This window comes from Ursus maritimus, unplaced genomic scaffold (assembly GCF_017311325.1).
Source record: "Ursus maritimus isolate PB19 unplaced genomic scaffold, ASM1731132v1 scaffold_15, whole genome shotgun sequence".
Taxonomy (NCBI): domain Eukaryota; kingdom Metazoa; phylum Chordata; class Mammalia; order Carnivora; family Ursidae; genus Ursus; species Ursus maritimus.
This window is the reverse complement of record NW_024423897.1, coordinates 37,020,139-37,038,712: the sequence shown is the minus strand read 5'-3', so window position 1 is coordinate 37,038,712 and position 18,574 is coordinate 37,020,139. Positions and strand designations below refer to the sequence as shown.

The window sequence follows — 18,574 nt, the reverse complement described above, 5'->3', positions numbered from 1 at the left end:
TAATTAAACCATTCTGTGGTCCACTAAAAAAGTGACAAAAACTATGTTAAAAATACTTAAAGAGTGAACAATCTTTAGAATAAATGAGCGAAATCTGAAGGGGGAGAAATCAGAGAGGGAGGATGAACCCTGAGAGACTATGGACCCTGGGAAACAGACTGGGGGTTTTGGAGGGGAGGGGGGTCAGGGGAGGGGGAACAGGGTGGTGGGTATTAAGGGCACATGTGGTAATGAGCACTGGGTGTTATACGTAATTAATGAATCATTGAATGCTACATCAAAAACTAATGATGTACTATCAGTGGCTAACTGAACATAAAAAAAAAAAAGAATAAATGATTCATTGTTAGAAGATGGTAAATGTTTTCTTAATGGTTTACCCTGTGGCCAAAGCATGTAACTTTAAACCTTCCTACTTATATATTCATCTTTTTCTGAAATGTACTAATATTTTCTGTTGGTGTAAAAATGTTTGATTAACTCTGCGAACAAACAACGTTTTAAATGCTTGTGTATCCCATGGATTATAGACCTCCATCCATGGCAGTGTTAGATATTTAATGAGCATAAGAGGTTTAGCTTGCCCTTTCATTTTAACTGGAACTTTTCTAAAATGTCGTTAGAGTTACAGACAGAAATTGAGAAGATTGCCCTGTTATTTTGGAGTTTTTTCCTAAAAACATCGTCAGTGTTGTTTCCTTTTTTGAAGAGTTGTATAGTTGGCTGTTATATTTATTTACTTATACATCAAGATTCTTGAAAAATTATCATAAACAAGAAATAGTACTGAATTTATTAGGTACTAACTGCGTTACTTATTTATAACCTTCAGAGATGACATTTCCCCTTGCCCCCATATCAACATTCCTTAAGGAAAGGAGTGAAAGTAATGCAAAGGTGGTGAAAATACCACTGCTTTGCATTAAGATGGAAGCTAGACTAGGAATGTATCCTGGGTTCTAAACTGGGGCAGACATCCTCCACTTTCCCCGTTCTCTACACCAACTTAATCTGGTTTTGTCTTGTGTTTTATATTTTCTGGCTATTAAAGCATGGGCTGCTGGAAGAACACTTGGAGCATGCATATTACTTATTTTTATGTTGGTAGCAGATGTCAGATCTTGATAAAGTAAGAAATGCATGAACTGTTGAGGTTTTTCTCATTTGTTTGATGAAGCTGTTCAGACTTTACTAACCGAACTAACCCACCTCCGTTCTTTGGACTGTGATAACTTCCAGCATGATCAAGTCTCTAAACTAAGCTCAGAAAGAAGTGGAACTCCAAAAAAACGCAAAGCTCCACCACCTCCTATCAGTCCTACCCAGGTAAAGACAAAAGCAAACCAACAGTGAACAAATGTACGACAACACCAACAAAAAGCCATGATTTTGTCATTTTGTGTTTAGGCCAAAAACAAATGTTTTAGGATTGACCCTTCATTAAGCACATTTAAAATTTTCTTTACTGGTTTTCAATTACAGATAGTGGTATGAAGGATTTTGATTATTAGTATGGAAATCATGTTGATTCTTATTTATTGCAAGGCTGAGGAATTGAACAGTATCTTTTTTAAAAGCCTCAAGGAATAAATAAATAAGAAAGAGAGAGGAAGGAAGGAAGGGAGGAAAGGAAGGAAGGAAGGTAAGTAGGTAGGAAGGAAGGAAGGAAGGAAAGAAGGAAGGAAGGGAGGGAGGGAGGGAGGAAGGGAGGGAAGTAGGAAGGAAGGAAGAAAAAAAAATACTCAGGGAAATTCCTCAAAATCTTATGACAGAAACTTCTTCCTTAAGTGAAGCTCAGTCTACTTTTAGTACCTTGCATTAACAGCTCAAGTAAAGGCAGGGAGGATGGGTGGCTGGTGAGGCAGTTAATTGAATATGAATTTTAGTTGGTTTCTTAAAACATTGCTAAAATACATTTGCCTTTCTAATTACATTGAAGGTTGGTTAATATTAAAAGTTTTCATTTCTGAGCTTATGGTGACTGTTGCCTAGAGGAGGAAGCTCAGTGTCTGTGGAATCTCTCAAGTAGTTGAGAGAAATCTCTCCTCTGATAAGTTATGTTAACTCTGTGAGCATATTCACTGATAATGTCCTTAACATGCCACAGTTTTATAGGTTTTGAAAATTGCTTCTTGTGACTACAGGAGCAGAGTTAGTTATATTCTGCAAACTTTCGGAAAGTATTTGAGGGGCTGCATTAAGTTGAAAATACCCTTGAATTAATTGAGACTAAGGATGGTTACCATTAGATTTATTTGCATTGGTTAAGTAGGTGAATTCTTTGGCACTGGAGAAGAAAAGACTTTGAAGAAGCCTTCTTTATCTGTGATTTTCATTTTGTCTTTTAAGTTGAGTGATGTGTCTTCCCCAAGATCAATAACTTCAACACCACTTTCGGGAAAGGAATCCGTGTTTTTTGCCGAACCACCCTTCAAGGTAATTCCTTTCTGTGTTCAATACTTTTGAATCTTAAGATACAGAATAGATGTGATTTAAGTGGTCCAGCATTGGGCGAAACAGAATAGACTCGCTAGTGGTTGGTTCACCACCTTTGCTTCATGAAGCACCCTGTTATTTCTTCTGGCCTGGCCTCCAAACACACAGAGTAGAATGAATAAGTCATATTCATTAAGTAATAACTCATTTTCTTCCTTCTAAAAAAAGGAGCAAAGATAAGAACTGATAAGCCAGTCTTCTTACTAAATCAAGTTGATATATGTCAATCAAAAAGAAAGAAATGTTGATTATTCTCTGTCTTTCTCACAAGTAATCTTATATTTTTAATTAAGGTTTTTTGTAAACTAATATGCATTAATTTTAGAAAATCTGTTCTACCCGATTCTCTAGATTTGTTGTTGGAAAGTATTTTTATAAATGGGAGGATATTTCAATTTACTATCCGTTTATCTATCCATCACTAGGAAATTATGCTTGGAAGGAAAATAAAATTTGTAATTGTTAAAATGAAATTGCAGTGGTATCGTTGTATATTGCTTTCCCCCATCTAAGAATTACTAGATAAATTTTCTTTGAACTTGGATGCACAGTGATCTGAAAAAGATTCTGTCAACCTGACATTTACCCCACTTTAACTGGATTTTATTAGTAAATTCTTAAGATGAATACCCTATTAGTACCCTAATATCTTTGAATCTGATTATGGGTCAGAGGACACAGTGCATTCCAAAGGATAATATCACAAATTACAATTTTCAGAAATAGAATGCAAAAAGATTTTCTTTCATTTCTTTAAACCTTCCCCCCGCACACACACAAAAGATAAATAGCGACACCATTTAGAACGGCTGAAGTTTAAAAATACCAAATGTTGGTGATAGTGGGCAAGAACTAGAATTGTCCTGCTCTGTTGGTAGGAATGTAAAGTAGCAAAACTACTTTGGGGAGCCGACAGTTTCTTTAAAAGTTCATCATACACTTAACATATGATCCAGCCGCCCACTCATTGATGTTTATCCAAGAGAAGTTAAAATGTATGTCTCGAAAAATTGTATGCACAAATGTTTGTAGCAGCTTTATTCGCATATCCCAAAACTAGAGGCAATCCAAATGTCCGTCAGCAAGTGACTGCATGAGGATAATGAGATATGTCCATACAATTAATTATTGCCCAGCCATAAAAAAAGAAGGCAAGCTGTCCAGGCAGCATCGTAGGTGGATCTGAAGTCATCATGGTGAGTGAAAGAAACCTGGCATGAATCCATACCCATGACATTCCATGTATAGGAATTCTAGATAATGCTGAAAGGAGAGTGGGGGTTGCCTGGGGATAGGGTGGGCAGGGATTGGCTGTGTTGAGGCAGGAGAAAACTTGTAGAGTTGATGGAAACATTCTGCATCTTGATTATGGTGGTGGTTCCATGGGTGTATATCTATCAGAGCTCCTTATACCATAAACTTTAAATGAATGTCGTTTATTGTACCTTAAGGTAGTTGAAAAATTAAAATAAACATCTTTTTATAAAGTGAAAAGACAGCTTTTTATTAAGATAAGCACTTGCCAAAAATGAGCCACTTTATTTTTAGCATTTGGGCTTTCACAAAAGTTCCTTTGCTGAAAACTTCTCTCTCTTATCAGGTCTATGGCTCATCTGGATGAAACATAGTAATTTCTGGCAACTCGTTGTATTTTGTTTTGAAATGAAAGTCTGGCTTTGAAGTTGCAAGAACTTTTGCAGTGTATTCACAGACAGATATTCAAGGACAAAGAGAAAATCTTTAGATTATCAGTCCATGACCGTAAAACTTTTTATTCCCCATAAAATTACCTTTATCTTCCCTGACAGGTCTTATTTACTACAATTTCTCTTAGAAATATTAATAATAATACATTAATACTAGTAAATTTATGAAATAGTAAAGCTAAAAAATACTTCTAATGTATTTTGATCAATGTATTACCCAGATAGATAAAACTTGTATTTGACTTGTGAAAGTAATATTTTCCATCTCAAGTTTTAGGATGTAGATATAAAGTTATTATAATATTAAAAGATATTTCTATTATACTTAATGAAATTTCTGAAAAATATTTTGAGATTATATGCTCTGGAATCTAACATTTTAGAGATTATATCTCAGTAGATAATTGTCATTTTTATTCACTTATATTTTAAAATATTTTCTTTCCTGGGGATTTTCTAACTTCTTCTAGAAGGATAATTGTTCTGTGTCGACTCAGAGAGGAAAATTTGCTTGCTTTTCTCATGGAATACTACAGTCAGGAATATTCTTTTAAATCATTTTTACGTTCCAGCAGGCTGAGATCAGTTCTATACGGGAAAACAAAGACAGACTAAGTGACAGCACTACAGGTAAGATGAAGGGGCAGCTGTTTTTGTTTCTTTGACAGATGTGTAGTCCATGGCCATTTAAGAGCAAAGGCAGGGGCGCCTGGGTGGCTCAGCCGTTAAGCATCTGCCTTCAGCTCAGGTCATGATCCCAGGGTCCTGGGATCGAGCCCTGCCTTGGGCTCCCTGCTCGGCGGGAAACCTGCTTCTCTCTCTCACACTCCCCTTGCTTGTGTTCCCTCTCTTGCTGTCTCTCTCTGTCAAATAAATAAATAAGATCTTAAAAAAAAAAAAAAGAGCAAAGGCAAAGCCTGGAGGAGTATAGGGAGGTTGGGGTGCCTGGCACCCAGACCTGCCAGTACTACACAGGCTGACACTTTCCATACTTCCGGAGTACACCTGGATTTTAAGGAGTCTCTAAGCATGGATGCGAAAAAAATATGTCTCTGTTTCATTTGTCCCTAACTAAATGTTAGCACTTCCTTCAATTATGAATATAGACAAATAATCCCCAGTAATCTTAGCAGACCGGTGACTTTGCCAACAAGAGAGTTCACAGATAATGTCATGTCACCTAACTGTAATTGCGGGTGTCTTGAAATATCATTTACAGTCTCTCTACTAGAAATATGGCAGTTATTAGACCTGCTGCCAGATCTGGTTATTTGGTGTATTACAAAATCAGCTCTTAAGTTACTATAGCCTGGTTATTCTCTTTTATGCATTTATTTTATTTTAAAGATTTATTTATTTATTTTAGAGAGTGCATGCATGCACAAGTGGAGGGAGGGGCAGAGGGAGAGAATCTTCAAGCAGACTCCCCCCTGAATGTAGAGCCCAGTGTGGGGCTCAATCCCATGACCCTGAGATCATGACCTGAGCCAAAACCAGAGCCCGTCGTTTAACCAACTGAGCCACCCAGGCACCCCCCCCCCTTTTAGGCATTTTAAATAAAACATTATTTTGCAATGAGGTCCACTGCCACCATCAGCAAGCAGCACTCCTTGCCCCTGGGCAGCAGGTTATTTCCTGAAAGGAGAGCCAACTGAGCACCTCCGTGGCTGCACGATCTAACTTTCCTACTTTGGATTTTAGATATATGCAAAGACACAGTGTTAATAAAGTCACACGCAATTGTACTGTCTTCACCAAGACAGGGTTTAATTTATTGCCTTAAGAGTCTATCCCGCGGGTTTACCCTCTAAGAATGTACAGTACAGTATCCCCAGAGTCCATTTAAAATGTCACATTCACTTTCTTAGCCTATTATGCATTTTATGTGTTTGGAACTTTTAACTTACAGAATTTAGAAATACTAAGCTTTCGAATTCCTGGCAGAGATCCATGTTAATTGAACACGTGTTACATTGGATTCTTTTAAAACCATCCATTATATTTTATTTTTTTAAAAATGTATTTATTTTAGAGCATGTGTGCAAGTAGGGGGAGGGGCAGAAGGAGAGAGAACCTCAAGGAGACTCCCCACTGAGCGCAGAGCCCGATGCAGGGCTCAGTCTTAGGACCCCGAGATCATGACCTGAGCTGAAACCAAGAATCAGACACTCAACCAGTGGAGTCACCCAGGCGCCCCTCCATTGTATTTGAGAAGTAATTTCTGTAGCTTAGAATTATAGTCATGCTCTGGTTTATTCCAAATTCACCAGACATTATATCAAGGGGACTCTATAAAGCTGTGGTTTAGGCACCAGACATCAGAAGTAAGCATTTCTTCTGATGTCATTTTGCATCCTTCCAAATTAAGATGAAAGTTTTCATCTTTGCATTAAATGGCTATGAGAAAATAATAACATAACAGTAAAGAATGTAGGTCAGCGCTATCAGATTGTGGTCTGTAAACTGTTGCCAGTCTACAGGAAATAAGAAGTTTGCACCAGAAAGCCATCCAGCAATACCGCTAAGCAAACTATTTTGTCCAGCAGACTTTTCTTTTTTCCATTGGAACACTGCTGAATGCCATTCTGGAACAAGGTTCTTGTCTCAGTGAGCACTTTGAGTAGCATTGCTTTAGATGCCATTTCAGCACAATAATCAGTAGGATGTCAGAAAGTGATGGTTTACCAACAGTGGGATTGTGGGATTCAAAGGAGACCATTTCCTGATGGGGTGGTCATCAGGTCATCGAATGCTGTAAGGAGGAAGCAGAGTTTGACGTGGGTCCTGAAAGATGCCTACAAGTAACCTAGCCGAAGAAATGCTGCAAGGGCAAGCTTAGGCATGAAGAATTAAAGCAGCAGCCTTGTGTTGAGAATATAGAGGGTATGATGGAAAGTTTGAATCTGAGGAAGATGTAATACTAGAGATCATGGGTCGTACACCTGAAAAAGTACATTGACACCAGATGATGGAGACCTTAACCCAGAGGAAGGAGTCTGGAGATTAATTTTGGAGAGAGAGAGTGATTAAAGCACTTGAACCACAGGAATGTTTTAGGAAGCATGTTTTAGGAAGATTAGCCTGACAGTGTTGGGCAAGGCTATATTTGTCCTATGGAGAGGAGAGAGAGCTTTGTTACAGGGCTGTTTGCAGGGTTTCCAAGCCAGGGGCTAAAGTTTGAACTAGAGTAACGGTGGTAGGGATAAGAAGTGAACCAGGATACTTCTAAAAGGATTCACAGAAATGGGACTTAGTCATGGGAGGAACAAAAAAGCAACCAAGGTATGATACTTAATCAGGCGAATGGAAAATGTATGAGCAAATCCCATCAGTTTTCAGATGAGCTGTATACATCCAGGCATCCGGTCCTGTGCTGGGGGTACCCCAGGAAGGGAACCCCAGGACCCGGGAACTGCTGTTCCTCTACCCAGCTGCTAGCGGCTTTTGTTCAGAGCCAGAGCCAGGAAGAAGCCGAGGGTTGGGTAGAAAGTGACTTGGTTAAAGGTCAGAGAAAGACTGGTTTAATTTTTTAAATATTATTTTAAATTGCTTTCCACTTTTCCAAGGTGCTGATAGCTTATTGGATATAAGTTCTGAAGCCGACCAACAAGATCTTCTTGTCCTGTTGCAAGCAAAAGTCGCTTCTCTTACCTTACACAATAAGGAATTACAAGATAAATTACAGGTGGGTACAGAGATTGCTACCACGGGACTCTTCTGTAGGGTCAGACTACGGGGATTTTTCAGGTTAGTCAGATGATATTTTGTTTTAAACATCTCCAGTGGTTTCTTCCTTTTTTAATATAGTTAGCCTCAAGCATTTTATAGTTTGAAATTATCTGTTTGTTGAGAGAGGAGGTATTCATTAACTCCATTTCTGTAAATTGCTAAATTGGTCAATCACACATAATTATATACTTAGTGTGTGTTATTTATGACATATACGTGTATGTGTGTGTGTGCATGTGTAGAGCTGATCATTTAGCAGATTTAAGAACTTAAATAAGAAGTAGCTGTACTAATAAGCCCATTGCCCCTTTTGGCAACTGGAATAATATGAGAAGCAAAGGAAAAATTACGAGTCAGAGGCTTTAGAGCCAAAACAAATCTCGTGTTTTTAAAGTGGCACACATCAGCGGTCCTAATAGAGCAAAGAATAAGCTTAGTGTCATTAATCGGCCTCTCATGTCCGGGACCATATTTTGTCAGGGGGCAAGGGTACACATAAAGGGACCCTGTGGCTCTCCCGTACATAAGCTTTGGGTTTGTTCTCTCCTCCCCGTTGCTTGCTCACCTGACCACATCTTTGGTGCCATTTCGTTCTTGCCTTTTTCCCAGGCCAAGTCACCCAAGGAGGCAGAAGCAGACCTGAGCTTTGACTCCTACCATTCCACTCAAACTGACTTGGCCCCACCCCTGGGCAAACCTAGTGACACCTCTCCCCCAGACTCCAAATCATCTCCACCTGTCTTACCACATTCTTCAAGTAAATCCACTCTGGACAGCGATGGCCGTATTCAGCAACTACAAGAGATTTTGCAAGACCTGCAGAAGAGACTGGAGAGCTCTGAAGCAGAGAAGCAGCAGCTCCAGGCCGAGCTCCGGTCCAGAAGGGCCGAGTCGGTGTGCGTGAACAGTGTGGAGATTTCAGAGAACAGCTCCGACCTCAGCCAGAAACTGAAAGAAACCCAGAGCAAGTACGAGGAAGCAATGAAAGAAGTCCTCAACGTGCAGAAGCAGATGAAACTGGGCCTCGTCTCGCCCGAAAGCGTGGACAGTTACTCGCGTCTCCGGGAGCTGAGGATCACCGAGGAGGAAATAGATGTGCTAAAGCAGGACCTCCAGAATGCGGTGGAAGAAAGTGAAAGAAATAAAGAGAAGGTGAGAGAGTTAGAAGAAAAACTTGTAGAGAGGGAGAAAGGTATGGTCATCAAGCCTCCCGTGGAAGAGTATGAGGAAATGAAAAGTTCATATTGCTCTGTCATTGAGAACATGAATAAAGAGAAAGCATTTTTGTTTGAGAAGTACCAAGAAGCCCAAGAAGAAATCATGAAATTAAAAGATGCCCTCAAGAGTCATATGACCCAGGAGGCCGGCGACGAAGCCGGGGACATGAAAGAGGCCATGAACAGGATGATCGATGAACTCAATAAACAGGTGAGCGAGCTGTCCCAGCTGTACAAAGAAGCCCAGGCCGAGCTGGAGGATTATAGGAAGAGGAAATCTCTGGAAGACGTAACGGCCGACTACATCCACAAAGCGGAGCATGAGAAACTGCTGCAAGTGACAGACGTATCCAGAGCTAAGGCAGAAGAGGCCTTGTCCGAAATGAAGTCTCAGTACTCAAAGGTGTTGCATGAGTTGACCCAGCTCAAACAGCTGGTGGACTCCCAGAAAGAGAATTCAGTCTCCATCACAGAACATTTGCAAGTGATAACCACGCTGCGGGCTACCGCCAAAGAGATGGAGGAAAAAATAAGCAGTCTCAAAGAGCACCTTGCAAGCAAGGAAGGAGAAGTGGCAAGGCTGGAGAAACAGCTTCTGGAAGAGAAGGCCGCCATGACCGACGCCATGGTGCCCAGGTCTGCCTATGCAAAGCTCCAGTCATCATTAGAAGGCGAGGTGAGTGTGTTGGCCTCAAAATTGAAGGATTCAGTAAAAGAGAAAGAGAAGGCCCATTTGGAGCTCGCCCAGATGAGAAGTGAGGTGTCACAAATGAAAAGGGAAAAGGAGAATGTTCAGGCTCTCTTAAAGGCCAAGGAGCAGGAAGCAAATGAACTTCGGCAACAATTCCAGGACGCTCAGGAAGAGCTGGCAGAAATGAAGAGACAGTCGGAGAGCTCTTCCAAACTGGAGGAGGATAAAGACAAGAAGGTTTGTGAGATTCCATTGCTGTCGCGTTTCTAGCTAGCACAGTTAACGTTTTTAGCGTTGGTTAGCACTGACCTGTTGTGAATGCACAAAAGGTCTGCATGTGACTCCCTCTGTCCCCACGGCCACATTAAGAATAGTAGGTTGGACATTTTTGTTTAAAAAAAACCACTGATCTTCTATCAGTCCCTTTATGTGAAAGCATTTTCACCTATGTGGCATGTATTTTCCCTTTTAAAATTATTTTACAGACACTCTGCCAAGTGGCAGGGATCAGAAGTGAACCCACAAACTGAAAGGCATTTGTGACCCATCTTGAACTTCAACTCATGGAATCCAGACAGATTCTTCCATCATATAGAAACCCAAATACTCCCAGACTTAATCCTGCTTCCCTAAGCCATAGGAGCTTTGCCCTGAGTCAGTGGAAGGACTGCCCTCCCTGGCCCTTATTGTCAAAGGTGGACAGGAGGAGAAGTGGGGGGAATGTGGGGAGATGGGCTGGGTGTGGCTTGGAGGAAGGAGGAATACAAAGGGGGACTTGGAGAATAGCTCCGAGCCTGAATCCACTCTGCATCCCCAGTCCCCTGGGTCAGGTGTTCTGAACGGCACTGGTCAGAGCACTGTTGATCGTGTATTCCTTTAATATAATGAAAATTTCAAAAAGAGCTTCCAAAGCCAAGGGTACAGGGAGTCGGAAGGCAGAGGCCGGGTTGCAGGGAGGAGTTTACGTTAAAGCAAGATGTCCAGAGAAATCAGGGTTCCTAGAACTTACTCCTGGTTGCCTGTGTCAGCGCTATTGAATAAGACATAGCTGTCTCCAAATAAAGAATGCCTGAAATCCTGGTTCTGATTTATTTTTTCAACAATAGCCCCTTTCAGAATGAAAAAGGAAATTAGTGCCATAGCTTTTGTTACTCTCCGGCCTCAAAACACAAGGTTTAATCCGGGGCCCTTATTTGAACATAGTGGCCTTAGAGGGCCATGTGGGTTTGCTGATTTTGTCACCTATTTCGTTTTGTGGGTTTTCTTTAAAAAATAAACAATTGTTCCAAAGCCTTGAGTCCCAGAAGCCAGTAAGAGGCTATGTTCAAGGCTTAGAATTCTCTGGAATTTTGTTTCTACAGGCTCTTTCTTGCCTATTGATAGTTTTCCTTTCCCGCCAGATCAATGAGATGTCGAAGGAAGTGACCAAGTTGAAGGAGGCGCTGAACAGCCTCTCGCAGCTCTCCTACTCCGCGAGCTCGTCCAAGCGGCAGAGTCAGCAGCTCGAAGCGCTGCAGCAGCAGGTCAAACAGCTCCAGAACCAGCTGGCTGTGAGTGGGGCTGGGGCTGGCAGGCCAGGCCGATTCCACGCACCTGCCCAGTAGGGGGGGGGCGGGGGGGGGCTGGGGTGAGGAGAGTCCCAGCCTCTGGGAGCGGTGCTCTGCAAAGCAACTGACTGAAGACTTTCAGGGTGCGGGCAGGCAGGAAGAGGGAGTGGTGGCGCTCCCGCACGTCACCTGCAACGACATGGGTCACCTGGGTCTTTGAGAAGGGAGGAGTCGGCTGGACAGTGGCGCAGGCTTCGTGGTTACGTATCTACTGACTTTTCACCCCCTGTCCATCTTTCTACCACGGCCACTACCGTCTCTGGCAGTGGCACGAACTTTTTCTTGTTAGGGGCCGGGATCCCTGATAGGTGTGTGTCTGTGCCTCTGAAGCTGCTTCTTGGCCCCTCTCCTTATTTGACCTGGGAAAGTTCTTCCCATAGCTGTAGTTTTTTCCTATGGCTATTGTAACAGACCAGCACAAACTTGGTTTAAAACCAGAATCTATGCTCTTAAAATTCTGGAGATCGGGGCACCTGGGTGGCTCAGTCAGTTAAGTGTCTGACTCTTGGTTTTTGGCTCTGGAAGTGATCTCAGGGTCCTGGGATGGAGCTGTGTGGGGCTCTGCGCTCAGTGCAATCTGCTTGTCTCTCTCCCCTCCCCTCTGCTCTTTCCCCTCCCCCCACCATGCTTGCTCTTGCTCTCTCAAATAAATGAATCACAATCTTTAAAAACAATTCTGGAGATGATAAGTGTGAAATCAGTTTCACTAAAGGCAAGGTATCAGCAAGGCTGGTTCCTTCTAGAGACTCTAGGGGAGAATCCATTTCGTTGCCTTTGCTAGCTTTTGGAGGCCACCCAAATTCCTTGGCTCATGGGTTCTACCTCCAGCTTCAGAGCCTGTCACTCCAGCCCTGGCTCTGCTCTCCCATCTCCTACTCCCACCTTTGACCTTGCTTCTCTCTTATAAGGACCCTTGTGATGACATTTAGAGATATCCAGATAATCAGAATACACTTTTTCTCCATCTCAAGATCCTTAACTTAATCACAACTGCAAGGTCCCTGGCACCATATAGGTAATATTCCACAAGTTCTGGGAATTTGAGTGTGGACATCTTTGGAGGGCCATTATTTCACCTCCCACAACCTTTATTAAGGTTTTAGTTGACAAGGGGATGTTACATTTTCCACGGGAAGCCAAGGGTTCACCTGTCCTGGATTATCTCCAGTTTCCATTGACAAACAGGACCTGGACTGTAGGATTTCTTTGGTACAGACTTGAGACTGGTGAATTCGGGTCTCCGAGTCATTACTCTGGCTGGCCCCAGAGTACAAAAGCAGCTTTTTTGTGTTATCGGCTCCAGCAGTGAAGCAGCTCTTCAGAGCATTTTTCTGATGAAGTGGTTGTCACAGATTTATAGCTAAAATGCTGATGGTCATACAATCATTTGGACAGTTTTCAACACATTCAATGAATATATACAAGGTGCTAATGATCTAAAGGTGAATAAGACACAGTCCGTGCCTTCACCGAATTTCTGCTCGACAACTTTCCATATTCTCACTGTGGTAAGCACCCATTGCTAGAGAGATGCCTAGCATGCTCTGGGCAGACGGAGGAAATGTCTCCGAAGGCTCCTTGCAGGGGGCGATGCTTGTGCTGAGTCTAGAAGGGATAGGGAGGAGGCGGCAAGGACTAGGATGTGGCATTTTGATGGCCCTTGGCATCCTTGGCAAGGACAGTCCCAGTGGGGTGGAGGGCTGGAATCCGGCCTGCAGTGGGCTGCCCTAGAGAAGTGACCGAGGAGGCAGGCATCTGACGGGGCTGAAGAACCCAGCAGGAGGCAGGGGAGCCTAAAGTAGATTTGCTGGAAAGAGAGGAGCCGGTGACCAGAGGGTGAGGTGCTTTCTTCTGAGATTTCAGAGGTAATGACAGAGGCAGCGCTGTGACCGTGAGAGTGCATGGCTGGAAGGATGAGGAGCAAGTCATTGAGGTGGACATTGAGGAAACTGAGAGACCGAGGTATCCGTGGCTCATGCATGTGGATATCGCAGTCATCCAAATGGGATGGAAAGGAGGACAATGATCAGGAGATAAAGTTTTAAATGATTGAGTGGAGGTATCCAAAAGGTGAGAGGAAACAACACAGGAGGAGGTCCTAGGCCCACCTTCTAATGGTGTGACCTTCAAAGGACTGAGGTTTCAAAGGTTGTCTTTGAATAGGAAGGACAACTCATGTTCTAACACTCATAGGAAGGAGGTGAGAAGCGTGTTGATGGACTTCTGTGGACTTTGGGAGCGATCTATATATGATGGTCTCAATTTTCACCCTGAAATAGGAGGAAAACCATCTCCTTAGAAAAGTTCAGAGCCAAGTGAAGGTTCCTGAAATAGTTACTGAGAGGAATTGGAATAATAGCTCAACAAGGAGAAATAAAAGCACGAGCAGCTGTACTGAGGAACCAGTTGAGATTGGTGCCCCCACCCTGTTCGTCTCCTGGGTTCACCGACAGCCGAATAATTGAGCTCCCTGGGGACTAGATGACTGGCTATATAGTGAGAGACCAGTAACTCTTCTTAAAAGAATAGATTTTAGGGGGCGCCTGGGTAGCGCAGTCGTTGAGCGTCTGCCTTCAGCTCAGGGCGTGATCCCGGCGTTATGGGATCGAACCCCACATCGGGCTCCTCCACTGGAAGCCTGCTTCTTCCTCTCCCACTCCCCCTGCTTGTGTTCCCTCTCTCGCTGGCTGTCTCTGTCAAATAAATAAATAAAATCTTCAAAAAAAAATAAAAAGAATAGGTTTTTAAAATTTAAATTAATAAATATTTGGTTATTGTAGAAAAGTTGGAAAATACAGAAGACTCTGGAAAAGTTTCTATAAGTGGTCCATAATCCAACCAGTCAGAGATGGTCACTTTTTACATTTGTTAGGTTTCTTTGCACGATTTACTTTGTCTGAATGTGTCTGTGTATTTGCATAAATAAATGTTTACATATATTTCTTGCAACAAAGGTGGGATTATATAATAACTACTTTTTCATGAATTTTCTTCTAGAGTTGACATACCAAAATATGAAATAGGTAGATTTTTTTCCCGTAAGAGTATCAACAAATGTTTCCCTACAAATAGTGATAAGTGTTCAGTAATATACAATCCAGTGAGCCCAAAATTTTAAAAGCCTCACATGCTAGCATTTGCTGGAGGAAGTCACTTGGGGAGCATTTGGCCACAGCTTTCTTACAGTCTTTTGGTTTTGTTCTTTAAAAGTCTCCTAAGCTCTTAACAATGTCACATCGTCTCTTCCCAGGAATGCAAGAAACAACACCAGGAGGTCATATCTGTTTACAGAATGCATCTTCTATATGCCGTGCAGGTACGCTGACAGCCTGTGAAGTATGTGGGTACCCTTAAGAAATACCACAGCAGGTGTCACCCAACCCCCATCATTAAACCAGTAGAACAAATGAAAATTCAAGGGGAATCTTTTACATCGAGAAGCTTTAAAATGCCTTTTGCTTCGCTTTGGATTTTGTCAGGAGCCCTGCACCACTGAGGGCGAGCAGCCTCAGCATCTGTTGCGAAACGAGGGAGGATGTGGCTGCTACCCCCACCAGGAGCAGCAGCCCGGGCTTTATTTTCGGGCGTGCGCATATTCTCAGAGCCATCTTCACGGTCTCACCGCAGGACTCTTGGTGGCTCGGCTGGGCTCACATTTGCAACTGAGACCCAGAAAACCCTTTGCCAGAGGCTCTGGTGGACCCAGGCCTCCTCATCCTCCAGAGGGCAAAGAGCAGGGCCCTCTCTCTGTCCCTCGTAGAAATGTGGGAGTCGATAAGGCTAACATTCCTTTGGAAGATCTGGGGGAAACGCCAAGGGCTTCATCTCAGCCAGCCGTCCCATTCCCTAGGGGAGACTGCCAGGACTCAACTCAGGTTCTAATGAGTGTCTTTTGTTTGAATTTCCTAGGGCCAGATGGATGAAGATGTCCAGAAAGTACTGAAGCAAATCCTTACCATGTGTAAAAACCAGTCCCAGAAGAAGTAAAATGGATTCCCTGGCAGGACACTGCCCCCTTGTTGTCCGTCTTTGTGTTAGATCTGGCATTGTGGGCAACCACTGCCGTGGTGCTCACTCGCGATCTGCACCGTGGCCTCGCATAGCTTTCTCCCTTTCCAAAGGCAGCTTTCTGAGGACCGCGCCCTGGAGAAGACTGTCCTCCTCAGAACCGCTTAGAGACTTCAGAGCAGCAGGGGTGACACACGGTGTTACCCCTTCAGATTCCGGAGCTGGGGTCAGCCACACGCAGGGGGTCTGGTCCTGGTGCTGGCGGGTGGGCACCGTCCCCGGTGGCTGCCCAGCCGAGGGGCTTCGTTGCCTTCGTTGCTTTCGTCCCCCACTCAGGCCGTGCCGTTCAGCACAGGAGGGCTCTTTTTGCCTTTGGTTTCCAATCCTAAAACACGATTCAACTTCTGACCAAATTAGGCTGGCACTCCTTATGTGGTGCACGCTGAAGAGCCTTCATCCTGATTTCCTGTGGATTTTAAAACTCTCCTTCCTTCGTTTCCCCCCGTCTGCCTTACACGGCTCATCACGCTGCTCGCTCGGCAGCCCCGCGGTGTGCTGAGCACTGTTCACTAAAATCCGAAGCTGAAAAACAAAAGCAAATTGTTGACATGTTGCAGATTTTCTATGCAAACTGGCCTCCTGCTGTTATCCGTGAAGCTCAGGAATGCAGACGTTTGTGTTCAACAAGGGACGGTAAACTGCGTGTTTACAGCCAAAAGAAATGCCTCATAGTTCTTAACCTCAATTTTTTTAAAGTGTTTTTTTTCTCTACAATATTTTTATTGGCTCTTAAAGATGTTTTCATAGCTAAACCCCTACATAAGCGAAATCGACATTAGACTCTATTAACGAAGTATTTTTAGGTAACCGTGCTTGCGCCTTTTTTAAAGCCTAACTTTTTCTTCAGAGTTTTCCGCTACAGCCAAGGGTAGTTATGTATTTATTCCTATTCCAGACTCACCACGAGCTGCCACCAGTATCCCTAGACTTTCTGCCATGGTGTCCTTAGACTGTAGCACATTTCCTTCTGCCCACTGAGTATTTTTGAATGCCCCAGCTCTACCAGCGCCTGTAAATGATCTCCGGAAGGACTGTTAGTACCCATCACTTTTCCAGCATTGAAACTAAAATCCCAATATGGTACACGTGATGGTGCATAGCAAAGGTCGTGGGGAAAAATATTTTTGTTCACTTTACTTTCAGGTTAAAGGTGTTTGAACTTGCTTGCAGCTTCCTTACAGCATTGTTCGTAAGGAGGGATGTCAGCTGAGCACGGACCTCTCCGAAGTGTATAACTAAAAGGGCAGCGGCCTGTCCTGACGGCCCACGTACCGTAGGGCCGCCTGGGCGCCCAGGGTGTTTGGCTGTGTCAGAGGATGTGTTCATCTCTATTGGATGAGGACCAAGGACAGCAAAGCAAAAATGGCTTTCAAGCTTGGTGTTACTTTTCTCAAGTTGTTTATAGTTCAGCAATTTCGAAAATGCTCCAAAGAAATGTGAAAGGACTTTTTGTCACAGCCCTTAATACAAGCAACCCCCCCCACTCCTGCCCCCGCGCAGAAATGCTGCAGAGTATAAGACTTGAGACATTTTGTAGGATGCCTGACAAAGTGTACCCTTTTATCTTGTTTCAGGATGCATATTTATTATAAGTACTCTGGTTAAATATTGAAAAGTTATATGCTGTAGTTTAGCATTTGGGCCTTTGTAATTTACAGAAGGTATTGCAGAAAATAAACTTTTGTTTCGTTTTGCATCTCTGTTGTTGATTTTTGGTGCATTCGTAAGCATATGGCATATGTGTCTGGCTCCCGAGGATCGGGTCGGTGGCGCTTGGGTGTGATGGTGTGTTTTGCCCGAGTCACACTCAGTGGCAGGCAGTGGTCCACAGCCTCTCACTATATGTCACCTCCTTGCCGTCTCCTAGCATCTTTAATCTTGGACTCTGACTCCCCTTTCCACTTTTGAAGACCCCTCTGATTACACCATGCCCACCCAGATAACCCAGGAGAATCCTTAATTAAGGTCAGCCGATGAGCCCCTCAGCCCCAAGCATCAGCCCCTTGGGGGCAGCTGCATCATGGCTCTTCAATTCAAAACTGCCTCACGGTTCTCTGTAGTCTTTGTAACCATTTAAAAGCTTCCATTAGATTGTTTTTTCTCTTCTGTCCTTTCCCTCTTTTGAAAAGGTAATACATGCACGTGCTAAAAAAAAGTCAAATACCTTCTATGACAGTACAGGGATAATTCATTCCTAAAACACTCTTTAGGGTGAACTCTCACAGGTTGACTCATAATTAAAACACCAAATGACGGGGCTTCTGGGTGGCTCAGTCAGTTGAGTGTCTGACCCTTGGTTTTGGCTGAGGTCATGATCTCATGGTTGTGGGGTGGAGCCCTGCACTGGGCTCCTTGCTCAGCGGGGAGTCTGTTTGAGAGATTCTCTCTCTGCCCCTCCCCCCACTCTAAAAATGAATAAATAAATCTTAAAAAGAAAAAAACCAAGAAACCCACCAAGTGACAATGAAATGGGAGCAATTATTTAAGTAGCTCACGTTCTTTATCATAATACAATGGGCCGTCTCCCTTTACTCACAACACGGTTCTCCCACCTCGACTTCAGCTCGCCTCACTACACACTGTACATTTTTAATTGGACCTTTAATGCCCCCCCCCCGGAAAACAAAAGAAATCAATGAAAATAATGCAAATGGCATATGAAGTTGTTAACTATTTTAAATTATCAAGTGCATGCACCCTGTGAGGAGGACTTCCTTCAACGGAGGCCAGCCGTTGAACTCAGAAGATGATTTCCTGGAGAAACACTACACTCAGCTGGGCACCTAACAGCTGCACCCAAACCAGCGTTCTTGGAAAGATGGAAAGAAATGCTTCATACCGAGGCTGGGGTATGAGAAGAAACTCCCAAGTCTGGATGACTAGATGTCAATTGAAAGAAACTGAAAATAAATCTCCTCCAGTCCTTAGTTCCCCTCTCCAGAAGCAACAGCTGTTCAGTCTGTTGGATGACCGGAGGCCTTCTCTGTCCGTATGTACCCGTAGGCATGTATTTAGTTTGCCCCTTTAAATACAGAAGTGTATTTTATACACTCTTCTGGA

The 18,574-nt window shown here is 43.3% G+C and overlaps 1 protein-coding gene across 1 annotated transcript in view; it reads left to right on the top strand.

The window, feature by feature from the left end:
* RAI14 (retinoic acid induced 14) overlaps window positions 1–17,210 on the top strand; it is a 113,829-nt gene extending 96,619 nt beyond the window's left edge. The window contains exons 10-17 of the mRNA XM_008692656.1: window positions 1,240–1,326; window positions 2,350–2,436; window positions 4,778–4,832; window positions 7,769–7,887; window positions 8,541–10,076; window positions 11,240–11,389; window positions 14,697–14,762; window positions 15,356–17,210. Of these exons, the coding sequence (XP_008690878.1) occupies window positions 1,240–1,326; window positions 2,350–2,436; window positions 4,778–4,832; window positions 7,769–7,887; window positions 8,541–10,076; window positions 11,240–11,389; window positions 14,697–14,762; window positions 15,356–15,433 (2,178 nt within the window). The 3' untranslated portion in view covers window positions 15,434–17,210. The remainder of the gene's footprint in view (window positions 1–1,239; window positions 1,327–2,349; window positions 2,437–4,777; window positions 4,833–7,768; window positions 7,888–8,540; window positions 10,077–11,239; window positions 11,390–14,696; window positions 14,763–15,355) is intronic.
* The last annotated feature ends 1,364 nt before the right edge of the window (window positions 17,211–18,574 follow it).